The sequence below is a fragment of the Chlamydotis macqueenii genome, chromosome 16, assembly GCF_036417535.1.
Source record: "Chlamydotis macqueenii isolate bChlMac1 chromosome 16, bChlMac1.mat, whole genome shotgun sequence".
NCBI classification, from domain to species: domain Eukaryota; kingdom Metazoa; phylum Chordata; class Aves; order Otidiformes; family Otididae; genus Chlamydotis; species Chlamydotis macqueenii.
Window position 1 is genome coordinate 3776562 of NC_141571.1, and position 22945 is coordinate 3799506.

The following is a 22945-nucleotide window of genomic DNA, read 5'->3' on the forward strand; positions in this document are numbered from 1 at the left end:
GTTGGTAGTGAGATATAGCGGCTTCTGGGTTTGCCTCTGCCCTATCCCATGCTTGATTAATATTGGTTTGTGTAATGTTTTCAGTGTAATTTTTCTCTCCCAGTTGTAGACAACTCTGGATTTAAATGTTTTGTGCAAGCATCTTCACTAGAGGAGTGAATACTTAACAGATAAAGGTCGTAGATTTCTAGATTTTCCTATTTTTATTTCTTCAGTAAGGCCCATGTTGTACCAGTGCTTTAAGGCCTGAAGAGGATGTATTACAACCTTTGAGGTTGTTTTTACAGAAAATGTGCTTGTCCAGTAGCTCTTGAAGATGTTCAGCAGATGTCATCAGGGCAGTCTCTTCAGGGGAACCAGCATGTCCTTCCCTTGGATCCAATAGTATCTCCCAGCAGTATGTAAGCACACTTGCCCTAGTTCTCATTTTGACTGCTCCTAACAAGAGTTGTTGCCCTCCAAAGAGCACGAGGACTGTAGTACCTTGTAGTTTCTTGCAGATGGGCAGAACAAGCAGAGGAAGCTCAATGTTCTGAAGTCTCACACAAAAACTGGCTTGTCCTTAGAAAGACATAGAAATTTGCCCTGAATTTCAGTCTTCCGTAGCTGGGATGGGCTTTTGCCCGTACCTAATCAATCTGCTGCGGATATATCCACAATCTAATGTTTGATGAACTAAAAAGATGTTAAGCAGCTGATACTGCTGCATTAGCGAGTCTCTCACCATTTTAAATTGCAGGATGAGTTTTTTTTTGATGCAATGGAAGCTTGAAAATCCATGGCTTGATCTGTTCAGTTGTATGTGCAGCCTCCCAGGCCATGTCAGCCTCTAAGGAGCTGTGGGAGAGGCTTTTACATCAGTTCGCTGTGCTGATGTTGGCCTGCAGCAGCATGAGCAAATGAGCAACGGAGGCGCGTTCCCTTGTAGGCTGTTACTTGGGCTGAATTCCTCTTACATTTCTTGCTGGCTGCAGATGATCAGCTAACTTGGAAAACTCTCTCTTCCAGTCTTTAGTGGCTTCTAGTTTTGTGTGCTGTTCAAAGTTACCAGTAGTTTTCCGGCTGTCACTGGTGAATCGCTCTGTAGGGTAGGTAGATCTTATAGCCTCTTTTCACCGAGGAGGCAAAGAGAGATTTGACTGGGTGAGGTCCACCCATTTGAAGAGCTGCACTCTTACACGTGTACCCGGTAGTCCCAGGCCTTAGCCCACCTCACTAAAGCATCTTCCTTGCATCTTTAAGGGTATTTTCTTCTATGCTAACTGATGAAAAAAATGTACGTGGTAGTTTTTATAAGATTAGAATACACTTGTGTAAGGTGTTTACCAAGCAATTCTTAAAAATCTCTTCAGAATCTAGAGAAAATTACTTTCTCCAGGTTGTTGGGTTTTTTTTGTTTGTTTGTTGGGGGGTTTTTTTGTTGTTTTTTGTTTGGTTGGTTGGTTGTTTTTTTTTTTTTCTATGCACATGTGGCTTCTTCATAGCTCTTGAAATGAAAGATGCATCCTCCGCTCTCTGTCAAACTTGATGTCAGAAGGCTTTTTGTTAAGGAACGTGCCTTTTTATACCTCAGTTGATATCATTAGGTAAATGATGTTTTGACTTTGGTTTGCCATACCTCAGTTTGTATTGTATGTAGCATATTATAACTGGATATTTATCATACAATAAAGCCTTCATGCACACAAAAAAGCAAATTAATTTTACCAGCTCGCACCATATCCCTAGTGTAAGGGGAAGAGATATTAGCCATGCTGTAGTCATCCTTGGAAGGTGTCAAAAAATTGACAACCCTTACTCTGGTGTAGAGAGACTGGATATGTGTGTAATTAAATCCATCACAACCACCACTCAAAATATAATTTATTTTGTGCAAAGGATGTCTTATCATGTTACACACTTGCCAAGACTAAAAGAATAAAAATATAAACAGAGTTGATGGGCCTACCATTTCAGACAGAGAAGGAATTAATGGGTAATAAAACAAAAGTTTTGAAAGAAACTTCTGTACATAAACAAGATTACACATCAGTGCAGCATTACTTCTAGTTGTTTGAGGCATAGGTTAGTTTTCCGGTCAGAAGGCAATATCCTACTCTGTGTCCAGATATTTGTGTCTCAGACTAACAAAGCTATGTTTAGGAAAGAAGATGACATCTATGAAAGGATCTAAAGTTTCAATCCCCAAAGCTGCTCTGCATGAGCAGGTCCCCTCCCAGCAGCCGTACTGGGACGTTGCACAGGGATCCAATCATACAGAGCCACTTCCAGGCTGGGAATCTAATTTCTCAGCTGCTCTTCATCTTATCTGTGACATCCGTGGAGGAGTTTATCAGTTTTTCTGTGGAGGGAGACATATTTATTTTACTTGTCTGGGTAGCAGCAAAAGTGTATCATACAAGGTGGCGTAGCAGCAGGCAAGCAATATCATCTGACCCTCAGGGCTGCTTCTCAAATGGGGAGAGATGCCGCCAAGCTGGCCCTTGCTTTTCTCTGCACACTGGACTCTGTTATATTTCTCTTGGCAGAGTAAGACCTCAGAGTTTACTTCAGCAAGCTCATGATTATTTCTTCAGCAAAGAAGAGGGTCACAGAAGCACCATTTCATAAGGAGGAAGAATTTGTGAATATTCAAAGGGGAGTCAGCATTGCTAAATTTGATTATCTGCAGTTATACACTAAACGGAGAAGCTGAGATGCCTGAAGAGTTTCCCAGTCAGGCTAGTTATGTGAGAGCCAGTAAATCGTTGATTTAACATCCTATGCCACATCGCAGGGTATTCTGTGAACTAGTAGGCTGATAACACAAGTGCCAGCTTCCAGAAATCAAAATATCTGTGTTGGCAATTAACATCTTAGTATGGGGAGTAAGAGTGTTATGCTAAAAAGTGTTAACAAGCAACCCAACAACATATTGTGCTACTGCAAGCTGCTAATATTGGAAACAATCCTCTTACAAACAGCATCTTTCCAGCAACAGGCAGAATACCTGTTTATTTACAGCCGCACAGAAACAACCGTGGAAAACTGGAAATGATTCTAGGAAGGAGCCGGAACCCTGAACAGCTTGCCCTAATGAGACTTCAGAGGCTCTCAATTGATTTACTTTATCAAAGGGAAGCTGAAGAAGTGATTTGATCAGTGCCTGCTCGGGTCAAGATTGCAAATGCTCAGAGGACTCTTTAATCTAACAGAAGGTATAATAAGATTCCATGCCTGCAAGTGGAAGCTAAGGAAAATCAAATTGCAATTAAGAAATGTTTATACAGCAAGAGTAATTAACCGTTGCCACAACTTTCTGGGTCAGAATGGAATCACCATCTCTTGCAATGTTTTAATTTGGATTATTTCTTGGAACTGTATTCCATCTTTGGTGCACGATGAAATGTGGTGGTACGTGTTCCTATCAACAAAATGAGGACATATGACTAGAAATAAGATGTGCATATGAAATATCATCCAGAAAAACCTGATGCACGATTCTGTATGTTTAGTAGCTTTCTGAGCATTAGAGTGAATTATTTCAAGCATCTTTCAAAAAAAATAAATATATAGCTGCAGGAGAAGCAAAGCCTGTTTGCAAGCCCTCCAAAGACTCCTTTAGTTGATTGTCCTAGTGAGAGATCAGTTTGCCACTGCCTGCATTTTGAATTGTTCACAAAATTGCTGTAAACAGCACATCTTGGAGAAGGTGTAGTGCCTTGCTCGAGTGGCTCATTAACCATGCTTAGGTTCAGGCTTATGGTGTGATTAGACAAAGAAGGAACAATATGTTTCTTGAGTCAGGCTTTATTAGCGGACTATGTGAACACTAGGCTCACCTCATACATGGCAATTTGTCTCCATAAAAGGCCCTCCACTCTTTCCTTGGTCAGATAAATTGCTGGTGAGAATAACTGACAGCCATCCTATGCTGGTGTAAATGTCGGGTTGGGTTTTCTTTCAGGTAGGGCAGAGGCCATTCAGGATGCATTTGTCACAGACCTCCAGAGGAGGTCATCTGCCACCTGGTTTCAGCTCTGCATGTCATTGGGTTGAGACTAGGATGACCTAGATTCTCTGACACTTTTTAAAGCAGAAACACTTGTCTAGGTGAGAGACATGCAAGCGGTGTGATGCCATGGACCATGCTGCAAGAGCTGTTACTGCCATGAGTGACTTTGTACTGTTGTTTTATCTGCCTGACCAAAGAGACCAGAAGCACAGTTGTCACTACAACCTTCAAGGCCAGAGTCAGACCCTTCTCTGCTGCTGAGCAGCAGCTTCTAATTCCAGATTCATAACACGAGTGCCTACTTCGAAGGAAGTTATTCTGGAAAGGAGGGGGCACCACTTTTTCTGGCTTTCAGCTCTCCCTGTGATACTTTCCTGTAAGAAGAGAGCCAGGTATACCAGCATTAAAGGATCTGATGAGGAGAGAAATTAATAATTGCCTGCAAAGGAGCTGACTGATCGGAGCTACATCTTACAAGTAGCCTGTGCTCTGCATGTGCCCTTACTGTATTAGCGCGAGAAGCGCACATTAGTTTTAAGACTCCCTCTCGGATGAGGATATTGTAATGTTTTTTAATTGGGGCTGATAAAAATGTGGCATTACTTGTAGGTTCCTCAGAGAAGCCAATTGTGAAATTGGGTTTGTATTAAACCTAATGATGGAAAATTAAGCACAGTACCTCTGTCGGAAACGGTCCGCGATAAAAATTTTCTCTTCTCCATTATGGGAGGTTAATAGGGAATAGGGGAGGAAAGATGCACTGGGAAAGTGAATCCAACTAGGGGAATTAATAAGCCTTGAAATTCCCTCTGTTCTGAGTTCTCACATTGTCATTAGTCGGAGCATTAGGGATGATTATACAAATGCTTTGGATGTTACTCTTCCTTAAATCCCAAATTTATTCATTTTGTATGTGAGGGTAGCTTTGCCAGAGCCGTAGCTCTGTAAGTCTCTGAGCGTCCTGGGAATATGACTGTGTTTATGAGAACCTGGGACTCAGAAATCCTTAAATTCAGTAGCCTAATCTTCAGAGCAGATGATCACTTTGTGTTCAGAAGAAGCAGGATGTGTTCAGCATCTCAGATAATTCAACCACCAGACTTATTTATCGCACGCTGGAGATCAGCTTGCCCTGTGGCAGTGTCCCCTGCTGGCATTCCTTTCTCCTTCTCATAGTCCTGCAACTGCAAAACCGAGCATATGCCTGCCTTCATGTCTTCCCCCTAATACACCAGTAAACCAACTAAAGCATTATTTGCTGTGTTTTGTTGTGGTGTTGGCTTGCCAGCTGCTGGGAAGGCAGTCTGATGCCCTCATCTGTGCCAGCTTTGCAGTGAGGGACAGGGCAGAGATCCTGCCGGCTTCTGATCGAAACTCCGTGGCGATTTCTCAAGGATAGCGATGTTTATAATAGCGCTCTGGCCATATTTCTGCCTCACAAAAATCACCCTGAAATTGCAATTTGATTTATTTATTCTTTATCCTTTCTAAACCATGCCTGTAGTATTGCTGACAAGGGATGCTGCTTAGGCTCTTTGTCAGTAAGCTTTCTGTAAGAAACAAGCCTTGTGTATGCAATCTTAAGGATTTATTTTTTTTTTTATGAACAATCTGAGGGGGATACATCTTCTGTTTTCTAATAGGTTGATTTGGGGTAAGACCAGAAAGAATTGATGCAGGCCGTTAAGGCCTGTATGTGCAAAAGGGCCCAAGCATCTCAGATCCCTGTAATCATAAGAAAAAGCAATGGTTTATTTGGCCAACTATTTAAATACGGTCAACTCTGATACATAAAAAAAACCCTGTATTTTTCATCTAAGTTTCTGTTGTTAAAAATAAATATTGTGACAGTAAATTGTTTGGTTATTTAAGTTCTTTTCTATTAGTTCGCCAGGTATATTTTGTTGTGTATTTAGAGATTTGCTGGGGGTATAAGAGGTTACAGTTCCAATTACATAATGATAGAGATTTTTTAAAAATCCATTTATTTAAGAAAGAAACTTTTTCTGTTAAGTTTATGTATCTGAAAATTAAGTTTCTGGAGCTAACTATATTTTTGTGCTGTTTTATTCTTTCTGACAGTATTACATCTTTGTAATTGACATAGAAATTTTAAGCCCGAACTAGCAGAGCAGTTTAATTTGCCTCTAACATCCTGTGTGACTTATTTGAAATGCTAATAATTTGTTTGCTGTTAACTTGGGCCCCTTTCAGTTATTTTGTACTATACACCCCAAATCCCACTTGAATATCTTGCTCATCCGTATGTGTCTTTCAGCCATGCTCTTTGCAGGTTTGTGAAGAAAGGTATGTAATGCAACATTACGCAGAGCTCACCTGAACAAAATGTGCTATTTCGCTCTATGTGCTATATCCTCGTTAGCCTGATTGGCTATTTACTCTGTTTCCCATCCCTTTGGGTTTGTCTTCTTGACACAAAAAATATTCAAGTGTGATTTAGCCTTTCTAGGCAGCTGTAGGCAAGTGTGTGTTTCCTACTTATTTCTTTACTTTCTTTTGCCTGTGCCAGCCTGCGGGATGGTGGGGAAACAAATCAACAAACAGAGCAAGAATGAGAGTGGAAATACCAGATAGGTGAAAGCTTATTTTGCCTCCCTGTCTTTCAAACAGACAGCAGCCATGGAGAGATGACCCAGCCAACCCTGACTATCCAGACCCACCCGTACCGGAGCTGCGAGCCGGTGGAGATGTCCTACCCGCGGGGGCAGTTCCAGCCGGCCATCCGAGTGGCTGACCTGCTGCAGCACATCACCCAGATGAAGCGAGGACAGGGCTATGGATTTAAAGAGGAGTATGAGGTGAGAGGAACCCTCGTTCACATGGATAAGTAGAGAAGTTGCACTCACAAAGAACAGATGCTTGGGAGGGGAGGATAAATGTTTTGAAGAGCTTGTTTTCCTTAATTCACTTGCCCTCTTAATGCTTTCCTTTCTCCGTCATATTTCTGTTCATGAGGGTAGGATTTTACAGCACTAACAGTCTTTGGTGGCCCTCTGGTCCAAAGAAAAGGTGTGTACTACAGCAGTAAGTAAATGACATCGTGCTCATCTGTTAGCACGTGGCCACTCTCTCATAAAGAGCAGACAGTAAATATTTAACAGGTGCTGAACTTGGTGGACTTGGAGTCCCATAGTCCCTTACTTATTGATGTGCTTTCACTGACAATATTGCCAGCCAGGCTTTAGGAAAAGGAAGGGATTTGGGGACCTCCAAATATTCTGTAACAATTGATCAAATTAAATCACAGCGTAATGACCTGAATGCAGAATTGTAAAGACAAAGGCAGGAACCTTGTGTAGCTTAAATAAAGGTGAAGTTTTCCAGTTTGCTCAAACCTCTGGCTCAAAATATGTTTCGCTGATCTGCTCTTCCAACTCATCGGTGAGGAGAGAAGCAAAAAGTAAAGTACAAAAATGAAAGCAGCCCCCCTCCCCGCCACCTTCTTCCCCCCAGGCTGGAGTGACCAGGAATGTAATTCGAATGACAAGAAACATGACATTGGGGAGGAGTTGGAGGAGGAATATATGTTTAGAGCAGGGAGAACAGAAAAGGGAAATAGCATCAAACGTATGTGAGACTTTGCTCTAGCAAGTGATAATTATAATGAATGTAGTAAGCTTGTGGGAAGGCAATAAGCAATTAATATGCATAGTGGCATTAAAACTACTTAAAAATAACATAACAGCTATGAAAAATAAGTTACTTAATGAAAACAGCTCACTTTTCCACCCTGCAAGTACGAGTCTATGGGGTTTGTGTCATTGATGCTGGGTTTTGCTGTAATTGAGAGGCAGTCTTTTCCTGGCTGCCACCAGGGAGTATTTTTTTAATCAAATGGCATCAAAGACTGTCATAAAAAAATGTTTCTGGTAACTGTATGTTAACCAGGTCTAGTCACTCATGCTCCACAATCAAGCACGCTAATTAAACTATCAATATAAAGAGCTCTGTTTAATATTGAAAAAGGGTAATAATTCTCTTGGGAGATTTACTTAGCCCCCCCATGGCCTCCATTTCCATGAATAGTACCAAAAACTACATTCAGCTCAATTATGGATGCCCTAAGATCTAGTTATTGATGTTCAAGAAAAAAACAGGTGCTGGCATATATGTAATTTTCTGGCACTGGCATTGGTAATTATCAAAATAACACATTAGCATGAAAAATGTCAATGCAACTTCCAGCTCCACAAGTTCTGCCTTTCCCAGAAAGTGCTGTCTACATACGTATATAATGACGATGATATTATATAGATTTGCATAATTCCTTTCTTTACAAGAAATAGCCTGGAGAATGCCACAAGCTCTCAAACTGCATGTGCTGTTCGACCCTTCAATCAGAGGTAATTGCCCAAACTAGCAGTCGTTTTCAGTGGTGGAATTTGGGTTTCAGAGCAAGGGACGCAGGCAGCACTTCAGCTTCAAACAGCTTTCAGCCACCATCAGCAATGTCGCAAACATGGGGAGGATGTCAGGGAGTGTTGTAACTTCTGGAAGGTTTTAAGTTCATAGAATCATAGAATGGTTAAGGTTGGAAGGAACCTTCAAAGGTCGTCTAGTCCAACCCCCTGCAAGGAGCAGGGACATCCCCAACCAGATCAGGTTGCTCAGAGCCCCGGCCAACCTGGCCTGGAATGTTTCCAGGGGTGGGGCATCCACCACCTCTCTGGGCAACTTGGGCCAGTGCTCCACCACCCTCAGTGTAAAAATTTTTTTCCTAATATCTAAGTTGGCTGAGAGTGGTATCTCAGGCTGGAATCTGGAGGAACACAAAGCTGCAAAACTGGCTTTGCAAAATGGTTGATAAAAGTCTTAAAAAAAAAGAAGTTGATGTCTCTTTTAAAATGTGTTTTCATACACTAATATCAGTGTCACCTCCAAATATGTTTTTTTTCTTCTAAGGAGCTGATTTTCTACTTACTTTGCAAATTGATAGCATAAATTACAGCGACATGTTACCAAATAATTTTACTCTCATGAAAAATCACTTTGAATGTAGTGTGTCAGTCACACATGACAATCTCTTATCTCTATGCGTAACCGCTGAGATAATCTGGAAATTGCATTCGATATTTGTTTAAAATATACCTTCACCTACAGACCATCAGAGCACAGGCAGCGTGTTTTTTATCAAGGCCATCTAGAAAAATATTTCTGGTGCTTGCATCTCACGCGTACCTCCCCACGGAGAGGAGAAGCAGGGTGTGATTGTGTAAGTGGCGGCACTGCTGGTGTGAAATGGGTGATAACTGTGTGGGGTGTGTGTGAACGTGGGAACCTGTCAGCACTTGCTGTCTGTGTTATTCTGGGTCTGCCTACTGCACCTGAGGCCAAAGTGTGACTTGAGCCTTTTTAGCTCTTTTTCCGTTTAGCGATAAAACGTGTAGACCACAAGAGACAAATCCGTCCCTGGCACTGGATGGAGATAGCACTATTTGGATTAGGCATAGCCATAAACATTTAAATGGGAGGTGTTTAGATGTCACCTGTTCCTTTTTCAGAACGTATCAGCCCCGATTTGTTGTGAGCTGCGGGACTCGTCCCACAGACTTACTGCGAGCACCGATTACTGGCTACGCAGATAATACGCTTAAGCATCCAAACTCATTTTCCATTATGATTTAGGATGTCACTGAAGTACATTCTCCTGCTGCATTACTGAGACCGTTCAGTTATTTTGGATTTTGTGGCTCCTTCCTCAAGCATCTGAGTATCTTCGGCTTATTGAAGTCACCTCTGGCTTTTAACCTTTTCATTTCTGACTGGCCACACGTCCGTCTGGTCAAAAGAATGGATCCTGTGGTTCAGGCCATGATGTGACATTGCAAAATGTTTGGCAGCAAGGTGTTACTGTAGATGCTGTGCTTGGACAATGTTGGCTTAAGATTTTGTTACAAACCAGAATGAGGAACTGAAATGGCTGAAATATTTCCTATCACTTTTTTTTTTTAACCAAAACACTTTGTAACCCTGGGTTACAGCAGGGTTGTGGGAAGAGTTTTGCCACTGCTGTTGAAAAGGGTGCAGGGAGAGGGCCAGTGGCAGGCTTTGAGATGAGCAGCGAGGCTTTTAATTGATGATATTGCCTTCGGCAGCAATACTGCAGCGTTGGGGTAGATCAGCGCAAATGAATGATTTGAGTTTTCGTGTTTAAATTAAAAACAAATAGCAACTGACTAAATGCATCCATTGGAAATTTAAATTGGCTTGCAATAAACCACAGTTTAATGGGAACGCTTCAGTTATGTTTGGGCTATGTTGCTTAGAAAGCTTGCTTGAGATGAAGCTGACTTTTAGAGATCTGTCCTTGTGATTTCAGATAAAAATCAGATCAATTTAGTTTTAAAAGCATCATTATAACATAAGTTCCACTAGCAGGAAGGTATGTCAGTATAAATTTTACAAAACTTCTCTAAAAGAAGAAAAGTAAGAAAAGCCTGAAAATCACATCCAGAGTTTTGAACACTGACATTTTGCAGTTGTTAAATCAGAGAAAGAAGAGGGAGCATGTCCTGTGAAATGCAGATCAAATACAGATGCCTGAGTGTTCTATCCTGATTTACCATTGCTGATAATGCAGAGAGAAAGAGAAATATTAATGCTTTTTGCTATTTATAGAGATACTTGTTCTACAAACAAGAACTGAAGGAACAAAACATTAGGTATGCTCCTCTTTTTCTGAATGCAACCCAGTGATAACTGATATTTTTGCCTTGGTATTTTTAATGCAGTTTCAATTCTTTGTGCTGCATTTTTCGTGATCTCACTGAAAAATTGTTTGTGTACTTGCATTCACTCAGATTTGTTCATCTGGTGTGTATAAAAGTAGGGGTATAAGGTGCACCTCTGAAAAGGCAGTCTGTTCCTCACCAGCCAGAGCTGTGCTTCCTCTCTTCAGAGATAGAGTTTTCTGTGAAAAGCAGAGATTTCTTTGGAATTGAATGAGATGAGAAATCCTGGACTCTTAAATCTTTGGAGGCTCTATCAGGCAAATATAAAAACATCAATTTCAATGGAGAATTTCATGTTCGAATCACATGAAAGGTTAGGGTTTGTTGAAAAGGGATTTATTGGACCTGAATGTATTTTCTTTGGCCAAGTCGGCTTCTGCCATGTGAAAGGATTTTCGTTTTTTTTTTCTTTTTCTTTTTAGATGTCTATGATTAGATGTCTAATGACTGTTGCCATTCTCTGGTCAATCTGCTGTAATTTGATATTAGTGGAAAAATAAGGCACCTTTTTCCTCAGTCTTTGAAGATGAACATGAACCTTCCTCACCTCTTTTCTTTTACTCGGGGATTTTTTTTGTTGTGTGTGGGTTTGTTGGTTGGGATTTCTTTGCTCAGGAGATGAGCTGCTATTTGGAAACAGCTGTCTGTGAAGGAAATATATGTGTGATCAAAGCCCTCACCAATTACAGTGTTATTACTCTTTCTCCTGGGCTTTTGAATAGGAGCTCGCTGTCCCTGTCTTTTGTCAGCAATGCTCCTGGCAGTGCTGTGGTGCCTGACATTTTCCATCCTGAAACTCCTTTGGGGGAAATGCACAACGACCTGGTCTGCCAGGGGTTTGCTCATATTAAGTTTAATTGTAATGTCAGTGTTGTAGATCCTAATAATTGTGTCTCTCTGCTGTTGCATTCAGGCAGTGTAATAGACCTGGATCGCTTGTGAAGATGAATATAAATTCATTTTCTAGCACAGCTGTGTCAAACCTACCCGCTGCTAGCTCAGGCAGATAGGATTCTACAGTGATTGTGGTATAAAAACCCCAGAATTCCCTAGGGACCATAAAGAATGCAATTTATAATGTTGCTGTTGTTTTCAGTAACGTAGGATGATGTTAGGGAGTAGTTTTTGGAGGAGGCAGATCTAGAGAGGAAATTCAGTGGGAGCTCTTCTCCTCACCTGTGTTTTTTGGTGCAAGCCGAGGCCGGGCTGGCTGCAGCCGACAGCAGCGGTTGGCAGATGTTGGCTTTCCGTCCAGTTGTGGTGCCGCTGATATCCAGGGAGCTGGTGCTGTCCCTGTTCCGGTAGAAAGCACAGCTGGGCTTGCTGCTTCGATCTGCCTGTGCTGACATCCCTGACTGTCCTGAGGCCGGGAGAGGGATCATCCTGCTTACAGGCAGTCCAGGCCAACCTCCTAGGAAGGCAAGAACATCCTCCAACCAGATCCCGTGACAACTGCCATTTTCCTGACTGTGCCTTGAAAATCTGTCCCGGATGTATCTGGACGGGAAAGGAGCTCATTTGAGTCGGTTCAGAACAGCATGGGACCAAGCTGTAGGGTAGGGTAGCACCGTGTGCTGCTAGTTTCTTTACCGCATCCTCTTTCAACTGAAAGAGCAGATTTTAGCAAAATTACTATTTATTTTAATGGTTCATGAGCATGTTTTGCTTCCTTTTACCTCTCTTCCTTAGAAATTATCTAAAACTCTCAGCTTTTAAAATTTTCCATCCATAAAAACCAGCTAGTGGTTTGTATTGCATCACCCCACTATTAATATAGAAATAGGTGAAACCCTGTATCTGTTTTCAACTTAAATATGAAAGACTGAGCGCTGTGTTTCAGCGATGTATATATGTTTCAGAACTGTATGTATGCGACATCTCCACAAACCCTATTCTGCAGGGGAAATGAGGTTAACCTGTGGCTGTGCAGCCAGAAACAAATTCCCCTGATCCTTTTAGATTTGATGTAGCAGGAGGAAAATGATTCTTCACTGGCAGAAGCCAAGAGATGCAAATGGTCTGCACCAAGCTCTGCTTTTTGCCTTACTGGATGTGCCCTTTCCTCAGGAACAGCTGTTTGCTTGGTTGACTACTGAATTATGCTCAGTCATCTTAATCCACCTGAAGGCACTGGCCAGATTTTTATAAACACTCTACTATTGTTTATTTTGCAGGCACTACCCGAGGGGCAGACGGCATCCTGGGATACAGCCAAGGAAGACGAAAACCGCAATAAGAATAGATATGGCAACATAATCTCCTGTAGGTGTAAATTCACATTAAACTGAGCTTTCTGTAAGATTTTATAAGCATTCTGTGGAAAAGGGTGTGCTTGAGAGTCTCACTAAAAGCTGGTTTACAGTGCTGAGCATTCCATAGTTCAATCTGTTACAGATTATGTTTTTATGATTTTTTTTTTAATTTTTTTTTCTTTTCATTGTTTTATATGAAAATAATTGCATGGCTTTATGTTTTTTTTTTCACACGTTTTCTGTCTACCTTGTTTGCAATGTAAAGGCTAAATCCTTTTGTCAGATTTTCGCAGTGGAGGCTGATGCCAATTTTTTGACCATTTTTACTACATAACCCAGAGATTTCATGAACGGGAGCACAAAAGGAGATGCAAATATATTGGATTTTTAGATATGAATCAGAGATCAGATTTTCTCCTTCCTTGTGGTCAGTAACCAGTGGAGCAGTCACTGCTTGTCCCCAGAGACCTGGTTTGATGTGTGGGACAAGCTTAGCTTCTGTCTCAGAATCGCAGTAAGGCAGCTGAAATGCACTGAAGCTTCTTAGTTTTACTTCTTTCAATAACCAATTACTGTTGATGGTATAGGAATATTGATACGTCACAGAACTGCAGAGTAGTGAAGGACTCCATAAAACCATTTAGGTCAGCTTTATTCTCCAAGTCAGGACTAGATTTGCCTCTGTCATTTTTGTCAGATATTTGTGAAGACTCTTCCTAACGATCTCCAGAGCTGAGCTTTCCACAAGCTCTCCAGGCAACTTACCCCGGTGTTTTATTATTCCTTATAATGACTGGGGAGAGGATGTCTGAGAAGTAATTCTTTTTAAGGGCTGCTGAGCAGCATCAAGTTGGAGAAGCCAGGCCTGACACCATCAGAACAAGAAGAAGGAATATGAATGAATCCACCATAGATTTTCATGACTGGATGAATCTATGGAATGCCATAAGAGCGAAATTAAGTCACACTGAGTGATATATGTAGTGCTTTATTTTTTTTTCTCAGGTTAAATGTGTATTTCTTCTAGAACAAACAGATTTTACTAAAGAAGTAAAAAGAAAAAAAAAAGCCACAAAGAAAGATAATCTTGCACATATCTTAACTACTCCTCTCTTTCTTTTAAGACTTTAAAGAAATTATTAATTTAACAAATTTTGGGGAATGGCACAGAGCAGCTCAGTTCAGGGACCCCATGGTAAATGTGAAGAAATCTAAAAAAGGAGATCAGAAGTTTGTGAGCGCTGATCTGATCCCACTTCTGCTGCTGGATTTCTGCATTGATTGTGAGCAGCTCACCAGTTTCATCAGTCTTTGCTTCTCTATGGGAAAAGTGGAAGTGATAGTACTGGAGTATTACAGTTAGCGTGAAAATCGTCTCCCTTTAGCTACCTAAAAGCTCCACCTTGTCATAAGTTCCCTAGTGCAAAGAGAGATACCTTCAGACAGAGGTTCAGTTTACTGTCCATACAATTAGCTTAGATTAAATTAGTCTAAGACAGGTGAATCATCCAGCTATGGAAGTGCCGTGGTATGATATAATCAAGGAAATGTGAAAGACACTTTCTTTCTCTGTATGATTTTGAGGAAGCAGTTGACATAATTTTAAAGTGGAGGTGAAAACAGACAAGACTGAAGTGTGATAGCCGCCATCTAATTTATGTTGACGATGGTCACAAAGTAAACATTGAGCTCCATGTGAAATGTGAGAAGAAATTAAGGAAGCAAAATCAAGGAAGATAAATGGGGTATTATCTAAAGTGAAGGTGTTCACAAAGATGAATTGTTGTCTAATGAAGAGTGATGTTAGCCTTTTAGCTATAAATACAGATACTGTAGCTGTACAGATAGGAGGTGATGCACTTGAATAAGGAAGTGCTTAAAACTAAGGGAGAAGTGCCCGGCACAGTATAAAAGATGAGAGAAGAAGCTCAGGTTTGAGGGCTGTTGGGAAAGATTTCAGAATGAGGTTGAGAGGGTTGAAAGCTATAGATAAGGAAAGCAAGGTAGTGAAAGAGAGGAAGGATGCAGAAGAGTTGAAGGTAAATAACAAAGTCGAATGGGTTTTCTTTGCGTCAGATATGTATGAAACAGAATTTGGGGAGGAGACAAAAGCTCTTTGAAAAGACAGGAAGGAGAATTTAGTGACATGCAATAAAACGTGATAAAGTAAAATGGAGTGAAATTGTTGCTGCACTTTGAAGAGGCTGGAGAGAAGGAAGGGAGGGAGGATGCCTAAGGAAGGGGCATGTAATTCATCAGACATTTTGTAAAACCAGTGGGAAATTATCAGTGGTGTGAGTGGCTAAGCCTTGAGCCAGATGCTACTGATGGATGACGTTGAGCAACGTTCCTGAGAAAAAGCAGCGACAGGATCCAGAACAGAGAATTGATAGCAGAGCTGGGAATAGCAGGAGACTAGTTCCCTCTGGGCAGATCATGAAAACGAGATGTGCTCAGTGGGTACAAACTGTGCAAAAGCCTGAGCAGAGGAGAGGAGGTGGAAAACAATTACACCCTTAGCTGCTTTGTTCTGCTGGAATTGGAATTGCTGGTAAAACCCGGAGTATGCACTGATTACTTTTACCAGTTTATTTGGTAAAAGGCAATTAACATTATTTATTTAACCACGGTTGTCATTTCATCGCTCCTGCAGCAAGATATCATGTGCTTTTTAGGGAGTGAATTGAAAAGTCAGATTTTCATCCAACTTTGGTAACTGCTTCAGAGACATTTGTTAAAATGTGGGTTTGTAAGCTCTTGAAATAAGTAGCATTGCTCAGTGAATCACAGCAGATTAGATCTTGTCTTTATGGCCTTCTGGGTAATAGTACACGTACAGGACTGTTTGACTCGGCTCACTGCTTTCCCAGGGCTGTATTAACATCGTGCCTCTCTGTGAAAACCTAGATCTTACTGCCAGCCCCGACATCTGCTGTTCTTCCATTTGCAAACCAAAACTGCAGATGAGACTAACCTGCTCAAGGAGAAGGAGGTGCAAGACAGCTCTAAGCTCTCCCGTGCTTTAAACCCCAGCTTTTCAGAGTTCCCTTCAGCCTGCAGTGCTGGTATGTTTTTTGGAGAAAAGGAAAAGCTGAGGAATGGATTTGGAGTCTGTATGACCACAGAAATCCACTGTTGATGGTGGAAAGATGCACTGTAATTGCACAGATTTACCGTGCTGGAGGGAGCTGCCCCACTTGAACTTTTTGCAATGTCGGCAGAGTCCATGAGCTTTGCTCCTGCACTTTGGGTATAAAAGCTGTAAACAGAGACAGTTGTGGAGATGCAAGATTTTTCTTTAGAAAGCAAGGGAAGGTAGTGGATCCATTTACGTGCTGAAGTGAAATGATTTAAATTTCCTTTAGAGTCTAGATATTGAGGCCTTCAAAGTGCATCAGCGAGAGGAATTGAGGGAGGGATGTTGAGCTTTTGTGGGTTGAACTGTGTAGAAGAGAAAACATCCAGAAGCTATATGGGACCTTTGATTTTATTCTACTTCTCCCCATCTTCTCCAGATTTAGAGCCATTACATTATAAGACAGTAAAAACTCTCAGATGGGAGCTGAGGAAATACCGACATAGGATTGTATTTTGTTTCAGCTTACAGAAGAGCTCTCTTTCCATTTCTTTTCTCCTCTACTGAGTGTAGTATTACAGGAGCAGGTCAGCACTCACAGGGGTGCTGCTTCAGACGCATCCTCCCACCTGCAGTGGAGCATCTTCCCACTTAGGTGCCATGGTTAAGTCTTGTAATGGTCCATTAAAAACAATTGAGTTGATGACAAAAGATAGTAAAGAAATCTGCTTCGTTTCCTTTGTGCTCTGACTATCATGTGCTTTGGGCTGGAAGACTGAATTAATCAGAAAATTTTGTGATAGAAGAGATGAACAGAGATCTCAGCTGAAATGCAGGTGAAGTGCACTTCTTGACCAAGGACAGGGATAATGAATTAAAAAAAAAAAAAAAAAAGCATCAGTATTGGATTTATAATAGACATCTCTTATCTTCCAAGCATTTTTATTCCATGATTTCTTCTGTAGCATCTAAACCCTTGCTTGTCTGGGCAATGTCCATATCCAATGTCCGTATGTGATCCTGAGAGGGTGGGATATATCTCACGTTGCTGTTACCCAGTTCTCAAGGCACAGTCCAGGATCAGCAGGGATAGAAAGGGGAGAACAGTGGGTCCTTGAGAGGGCAAATCATCCTTTCGGACCAGAACTAGGTTGAATAATTTCAAAGCATGTCTGTATTTCTCCATTGACTATGTGAGGAACCTTGATGGCCAGTTTAGACTAGCTGCATAATGTTTAGATGGTGAAAGTTTGCGAGATTAATCCAGTGCTGGTGTCAAAATGAGATGTGGAAAAGTTGCAATATCTCAAATGATCACTAATGGGAATTTTGACAGAAGTTTGAAATGCGAACATTTTTGTGCTAAAATGGGAGCACAGTGCTTTTCAGAGAAATTCTTGTCAGTTCTGAAGTCTGTTTTAAGACCAATTTTCAGTCAAAATACTCTTCATAGAAATTTAGAGTTCTGCTAACTTGCATGTCAATTATAGTAAACAGGGAGAAAGAAAATAATTTAGACATTTATTAAAGTATATTTCCATTTTTTGCAGTCCTGAATGTTACAGACATACATTATTTCTTCTGTTTCTCCCTCCATTTTAAAAGTTTCTTATAATCCATTTGTAACACACAGTGATGTGATGTCTGTTAAATTTACAGAAGAGTTGAGTGACAGTTTTGTTTCAGTATGCCAGATACGTAGTCTCCTTGGCTAGTGTCGTCCAGTGGATAGGGTGCAGAATCAGGAAGAAATTTTAACCATTGGGAGAAGATATAATGAAGACATTTGCTGTTCTTTAAAAAGCCCTTTAAAGTCTGTAGATTAAAAAAACTAAGTTACAAGATTGTTACAGCTAATAGTGTAATAAGTTCCATTGGATTTACCTCTCTCCATTAAAAAAAAAAAAAAAAAAAAATTCTGAAGTTTTTGGGGGGAAAAAAAAGGGATTTACAAGGTAAGATTTTTCATTATTTTTTTATCCAGGTTGTGCTCCTAAACTTATTAACAAGATTAAAGACAACGTTAAGACATCTTAATATTTTGGCTGCTTACCGTATACTCAGGTTTTTTTTGGCTGCACTGTTCACACTTATAAGAGAAACAAGTCTCACACAGGAAAGAATATAATTTTTGTAAAATATGCAATGAAATATTTTTAATTCTGTAATTTCTGTCCTCCCAAAGCAAAGTTCAGCTAAAGGTATTTTTCATTTGGTACCAAAACATAATTGGACCTAAACTTGAATTCCTTCTTTTTTTAAAAAAAAAATATCATCCTTTACTGGTTTTCACAGATGGAATAACTATATTTGGCTTAAAGTGAAAAAAAACCCAACCACCACCACCACTTTTTACTACTACAGAGCATCTTCTTTTTATCCATAATTGTCTTAAATGCGTAGACCTTCTCTGCAGTCTGCTTCCCAGGTCTTTTATATCTAGGTCCTTCAGCCTGTCTGTTTTAAGTTTTCAAATATGGAGTGGCTCAAAGAACTGAAACTTAATTTTGGGGTTCGGCTCTATTAAATGAAGAGAGGCAGGTTCTTCCTTGGGGGCTACTCGGAGCGCTTCAGCTGCACACCCTGTGTAGACAGTGTCCTTTGTCCCGCTTAAAAAATCAACCTGAGATCCTTTTCGTCTGTCATTGGGATCATTTTTGGTCTCATCACTTCTTAGTTCTGTTGCTGCCGTAAGTGAAGGCTTCTGTAACGTTATTATATTGTGGCATTGCAACTGGAGTTAGTAGATGTTCCCCTCCCACCCATTAGCTCTAGGGTTTTTTTTTTTCTCTTTGCTTTTGTTCCGTGTGATTCTTAACTAGCTTAGTTTCCTGCCTTGAATTGCAAGTGTGAAATTGTCTGCAGGAGATGTTGTGTATTTCATCCAGATGTCCAGTTTAATCAGCTCGTTGTGAATTGCTCTAAGTGTAAATTCTTTTGTTGTCTGTCTAACCACATGATTTACTGCAGCTCCCAGTGCAGTTGCCTTGAGCGCAGGTAATTGTAGAGTTCGGAACAACATCAGCATTCTGAGAAATGTGCCTGCTTCCACTGCGTCTACAAAGGTTATATTTATTAACACAAATATAACAGAGCTTTTGATGAATTCACCTGTGGAAGCCTTTTTGAATGCATGTATGGGATACAGCAATGTGGTTGTATTTTTTGCGTGGGAAAATCTCACCCAAAGGATGAACAGAGAATCATTCCTTTACATAACCAAATGAATATTTAATATATATCCAAATCTTCATTTTCAGAACTGCACGCATATCTGTCTTCACAATTATTATCTGGTTCCACGTTTAATTAAGTGATGACTAAAACCCTTTTTGACTGAGTTACTGCACAATCACACATCGTAGTTTTATGTTTCATTGCCATGATTCTTTTTAATTGAATGTAAATCGTGCTTAGGCCTGTGTTTTGCAAAGTGCTTCTCAACATAAAAGCTTTACTGATGGAGAGCTAGGGTCTGCAGAGCTGGTAGAAAGGAAATAAACTTAGTATTATACTTCTTTAAAAAAGCCTTTAAAAATGAGCCCAGCAGTGACCTCTGTAACCCAGTAGCCTTTGCTGAGCAACTGGCCCTTCGGTAGCAGTTCTGCAGTTAATTGCATACTGGCGCTGGGATTGCCAGACCAGATCAACTCAACAGTCCAGCTCCTGGGGTATCTCGTCTGACAGAGCCCAGGACCAGCTGTTCCAGAGAAAGATCAGAATTTTCCCTTGGTGGGAAATAACGACATAATCTGCCCGCTGGGGTCGTTCCTTTCTGCGTCTGAACTGTAAAGTGTGCCGGGAGATTAAAAGATTGATATCTGTTATTTTATTGCCTTATCTAAAGTAACTTTGAATGTCATCAGAAACATGAAAATTTATAAATTTCTTTTTTTTTTTTTTTTTAACACTGTCTTGATGCCATTTTGCTGCTGTGAGTTTTGAGGGTTGTATGAAGGAACATTGCTCTGATCTCCTTTGGTGTTTCAGGTTTCTGGGTTGCCCCATTTCTTACTTGCAGGGTTTCTTTCGCCATTTTGCCCTCCTTAATCTGTTATACCTCCATCATGACCTATTTATTTTCATCCTGATCTTGACAGTTTTAGCTCTTGCCTCAGTTTCCATAGCTCAGATGAAGCCAGGGAGGCTGTTACTTCCAAGTGTGAAGATGGCTTTTGTAATGGAGGTACCTCCTGCACATATCTGTCCTCAGACCCCCAAACCAAGCAACATTTGTGGTCTGTCTGAAAGCTCTATAGGTTTATGTGAATTTAGTGAACACGAAGTGTGAATGAGCACTAACCTAAGGATCTAAACTTTACATCTTAAATGCAAAAGAGAGGGCTTTCTGTTTCCTGATGTTTTTCTACCGCATTCCTATTTCTGTAGGAACAAGATATATTTTTATATTATTTTTTATTATTGTTAGCATTCAATTACTCACCTGCAAGAATCAGTGGATAAAGTGAAGCACTTCTAAAGTCCTCTTTATCGTTACTGTCACTTTTTTTCCTTTCCTTCTTTCAGATGATCATTCAAGAGTGAGATTGCAACTGCTGGATGGGGACCCTCACTCTGACTACATCAACGCCAATTACATAGATGTAAGGCTCCTGGACATTCCCGCTATGACAAAAGCTCCTGCTGACAAGTCTGCTTATGAATTCGGTGTATCTTACGTAGGGACAGACTGTTGATCTGATATGAGTGACAGCTGAACATTTTACAAACATCGTGTTGTGACAGGGAGAAGGTTCTCGGTCTCCAGTTTATTCTGTGTGACCAATCTGGACAGATGGAGATTTCCTCTGTTTGGCAGATCCACAGACATAAGTGGAACGTGGGCTAAATGACATATGAGGAAATCAATATCAGGCCCTCGCAACAACGTTGGTAGATATCTGACTTCTTACAAAGTTGCAGTGCAGAAGGCGCCTAAATAGATAGACTTTTTTTTTTTAGTGTTATAAAATAACATTCAAAAAGCAGCCTCCCTCACACACACAGAATCATCAAGTGAACATGTGTTTCTTGTACGCATCTCTGAAATTTTAGGAACATGACAACATACAGAAAAGCTTCTCTAAGGGATGAAAAGTACACTTAATAAAGTTACAGAAGAGTGATATGCAGCATTTTCATACAGAGGCAAATACGCACTTTCTTTTTCATACAAGAATGTGCAACTTTTTGCCTATTAGTTTTCAGAATTTCCCACAGATTAGCCCCAGGACTTGTGTTTCTTTGAGGGAATAGTGAAAACTGCCCCATTCCTGTTTTCTCTTTGACATAATGAGATCTTATTATTCAGCCTGAGTGAGATACTGCCACTTAGAATCTCATAGGGCGACTGAGCTGCCTATCTTCGTTCGTTTGATAACCAGCGTTAGTAGGCTGTTAAATGTGCAGCAGTTGTTGGTAGCTGGAAGGTATGAAATACATGCTGTTGTGCTTTGTCTGAACTGTGATCTCACAGGCTATCACATATTTTCTTTTTTTTTTCCAGGGATACCACCGGCCTCGCCATTACATTGCAACTCAAGGCAAGTTCATTCTTGTATGTCTAAATATTTGTAAAGCCACTGCTGTTTTAAACTGTTGTAAGAGCTATTTATATGGTGACATCTTCTGGTTTGGGGAAACAAAATTTGGTATAGGAGCACGAAAGGGAAGGGTATAGGATGTTCCAAGATCTTTAAGGCACTCAAGCACAAAATCTGAGGTACAGAAATAAAAAATGCTACAGGCTTAGAGGTGGTAGTGCAATGTATAATGTGTCCTTTGTGCATGAAGTATGAGATTAGAAGTAAAAGGGGCTTTACAGAGCTTGGGTTTACCTTCTGGAGTGAAATTGCTTGAAGTAGGTAGTATGAATAAGCCTGTGACTGATGAACTTTTGGTTAGCAGGAACTAGTAGAAAAAGCATTTGAACACCACCTTCTGTAAGTTAGGTGATGAGTTTCCTGTGCATTTAGGGGGAAAAAAAGAAAAATAAGATAAAACCAACAAAATTCAATGCTGAGGGCTATCCATGTTAGATGACAAACCTCCCTACTCCTGTTCTTTGCAATAGGGTTCTGTTTTCCTGCATCACTGGCCAAACTCTTACGTGATGATGACTTCCTCTACCATTATTTGTCTTCATTTTTGTGCATTCCTTAACTGCATATGTGATGTTCATAGATATAAGTCTGTTCTTAAATTCTACTTTATTACTGCCTCACTGACTTGTCCCTGTTGAAAGAGTAAAAAGCCATGTTAGAATAAAACTGGCATCTGAGCATGTACAGGTATAGCGCATGCAGCAAGGCAGAGAACATGGAGGATGGAGTATGGGCAGAGTGGGTGAAAGGACTCTGTGGGAGGATTTTGTCTACATTTTAGAAGAGAGGAAGGAAACAAGGTCAGAGAAAGGCTCTAGTCTAATTAAACCTCTTGTGAGTACTGACTGTTGGAACCTGATTTTTTTTCTCTTTGAGGGAACTTCAGAAAATTGCTAAATTCTGTGTGTTTCCCTCCTCCTCCATAATTAATAAAGTGTGACATGGAGGAATGAGAGTGCTGCATCAGGGACAAATTTCAACACAGCCTTAATTACAGACTCAGTATACGGTGCATCTATGTCCCATCACTTGCACACGATTAGCTACTGGAACTATCTCCATTATTTACAGTACAGGCATCACCTCTCTTTCCAGGGTACTAGAACATTAAATACCCCTGCAAGGAAGGATGAGGTGTCTGATCTGGCAGAGAGCTCAAGGCTGCTCTGTGTTTGTAACCCTGAATCACAGAGAGGTGCTCTGAAAGGGAGAGTAGGATGACGTGGGAACGGGGCAATGGCTGGGGAAGAGCTGAAAAGAGCTGTTGC

The 22945-nt window shown here is 40.6% G+C and overlaps 1 protein-coding gene across 2 annotated transcripts in view; it reads left to right on the plus strand.

Annotated features, from left to right (window-relative positions):
- Positions 1 to 22945, plus strand: part of PTPRT (protein tyrosine phosphatase receptor type T) — a 444344-nt gene that overhangs the window by 399939 nt on the left and 21460 nt on the right. For both annotated transcript variants that reach the window (XM_086760452.1, XM_086760451.1), the window contains 4 exons: positions 6626 to 6813; positions 12921 to 13008; positions 20602 to 20678; positions 21581 to 21617. In XM_086760452.1, coding sequence (XP_086616578.1) covers positions 6626 to 6813; positions 12921 to 13008; positions 20602 to 20678; positions 21581 to 21617 — 390 coding nt within the window. The remainder of the gene's footprint in view (positions 1 to 6625; positions 6814 to 12920; positions 13009 to 20601; positions 20679 to 21580; positions 21618 to 22945) is intronic.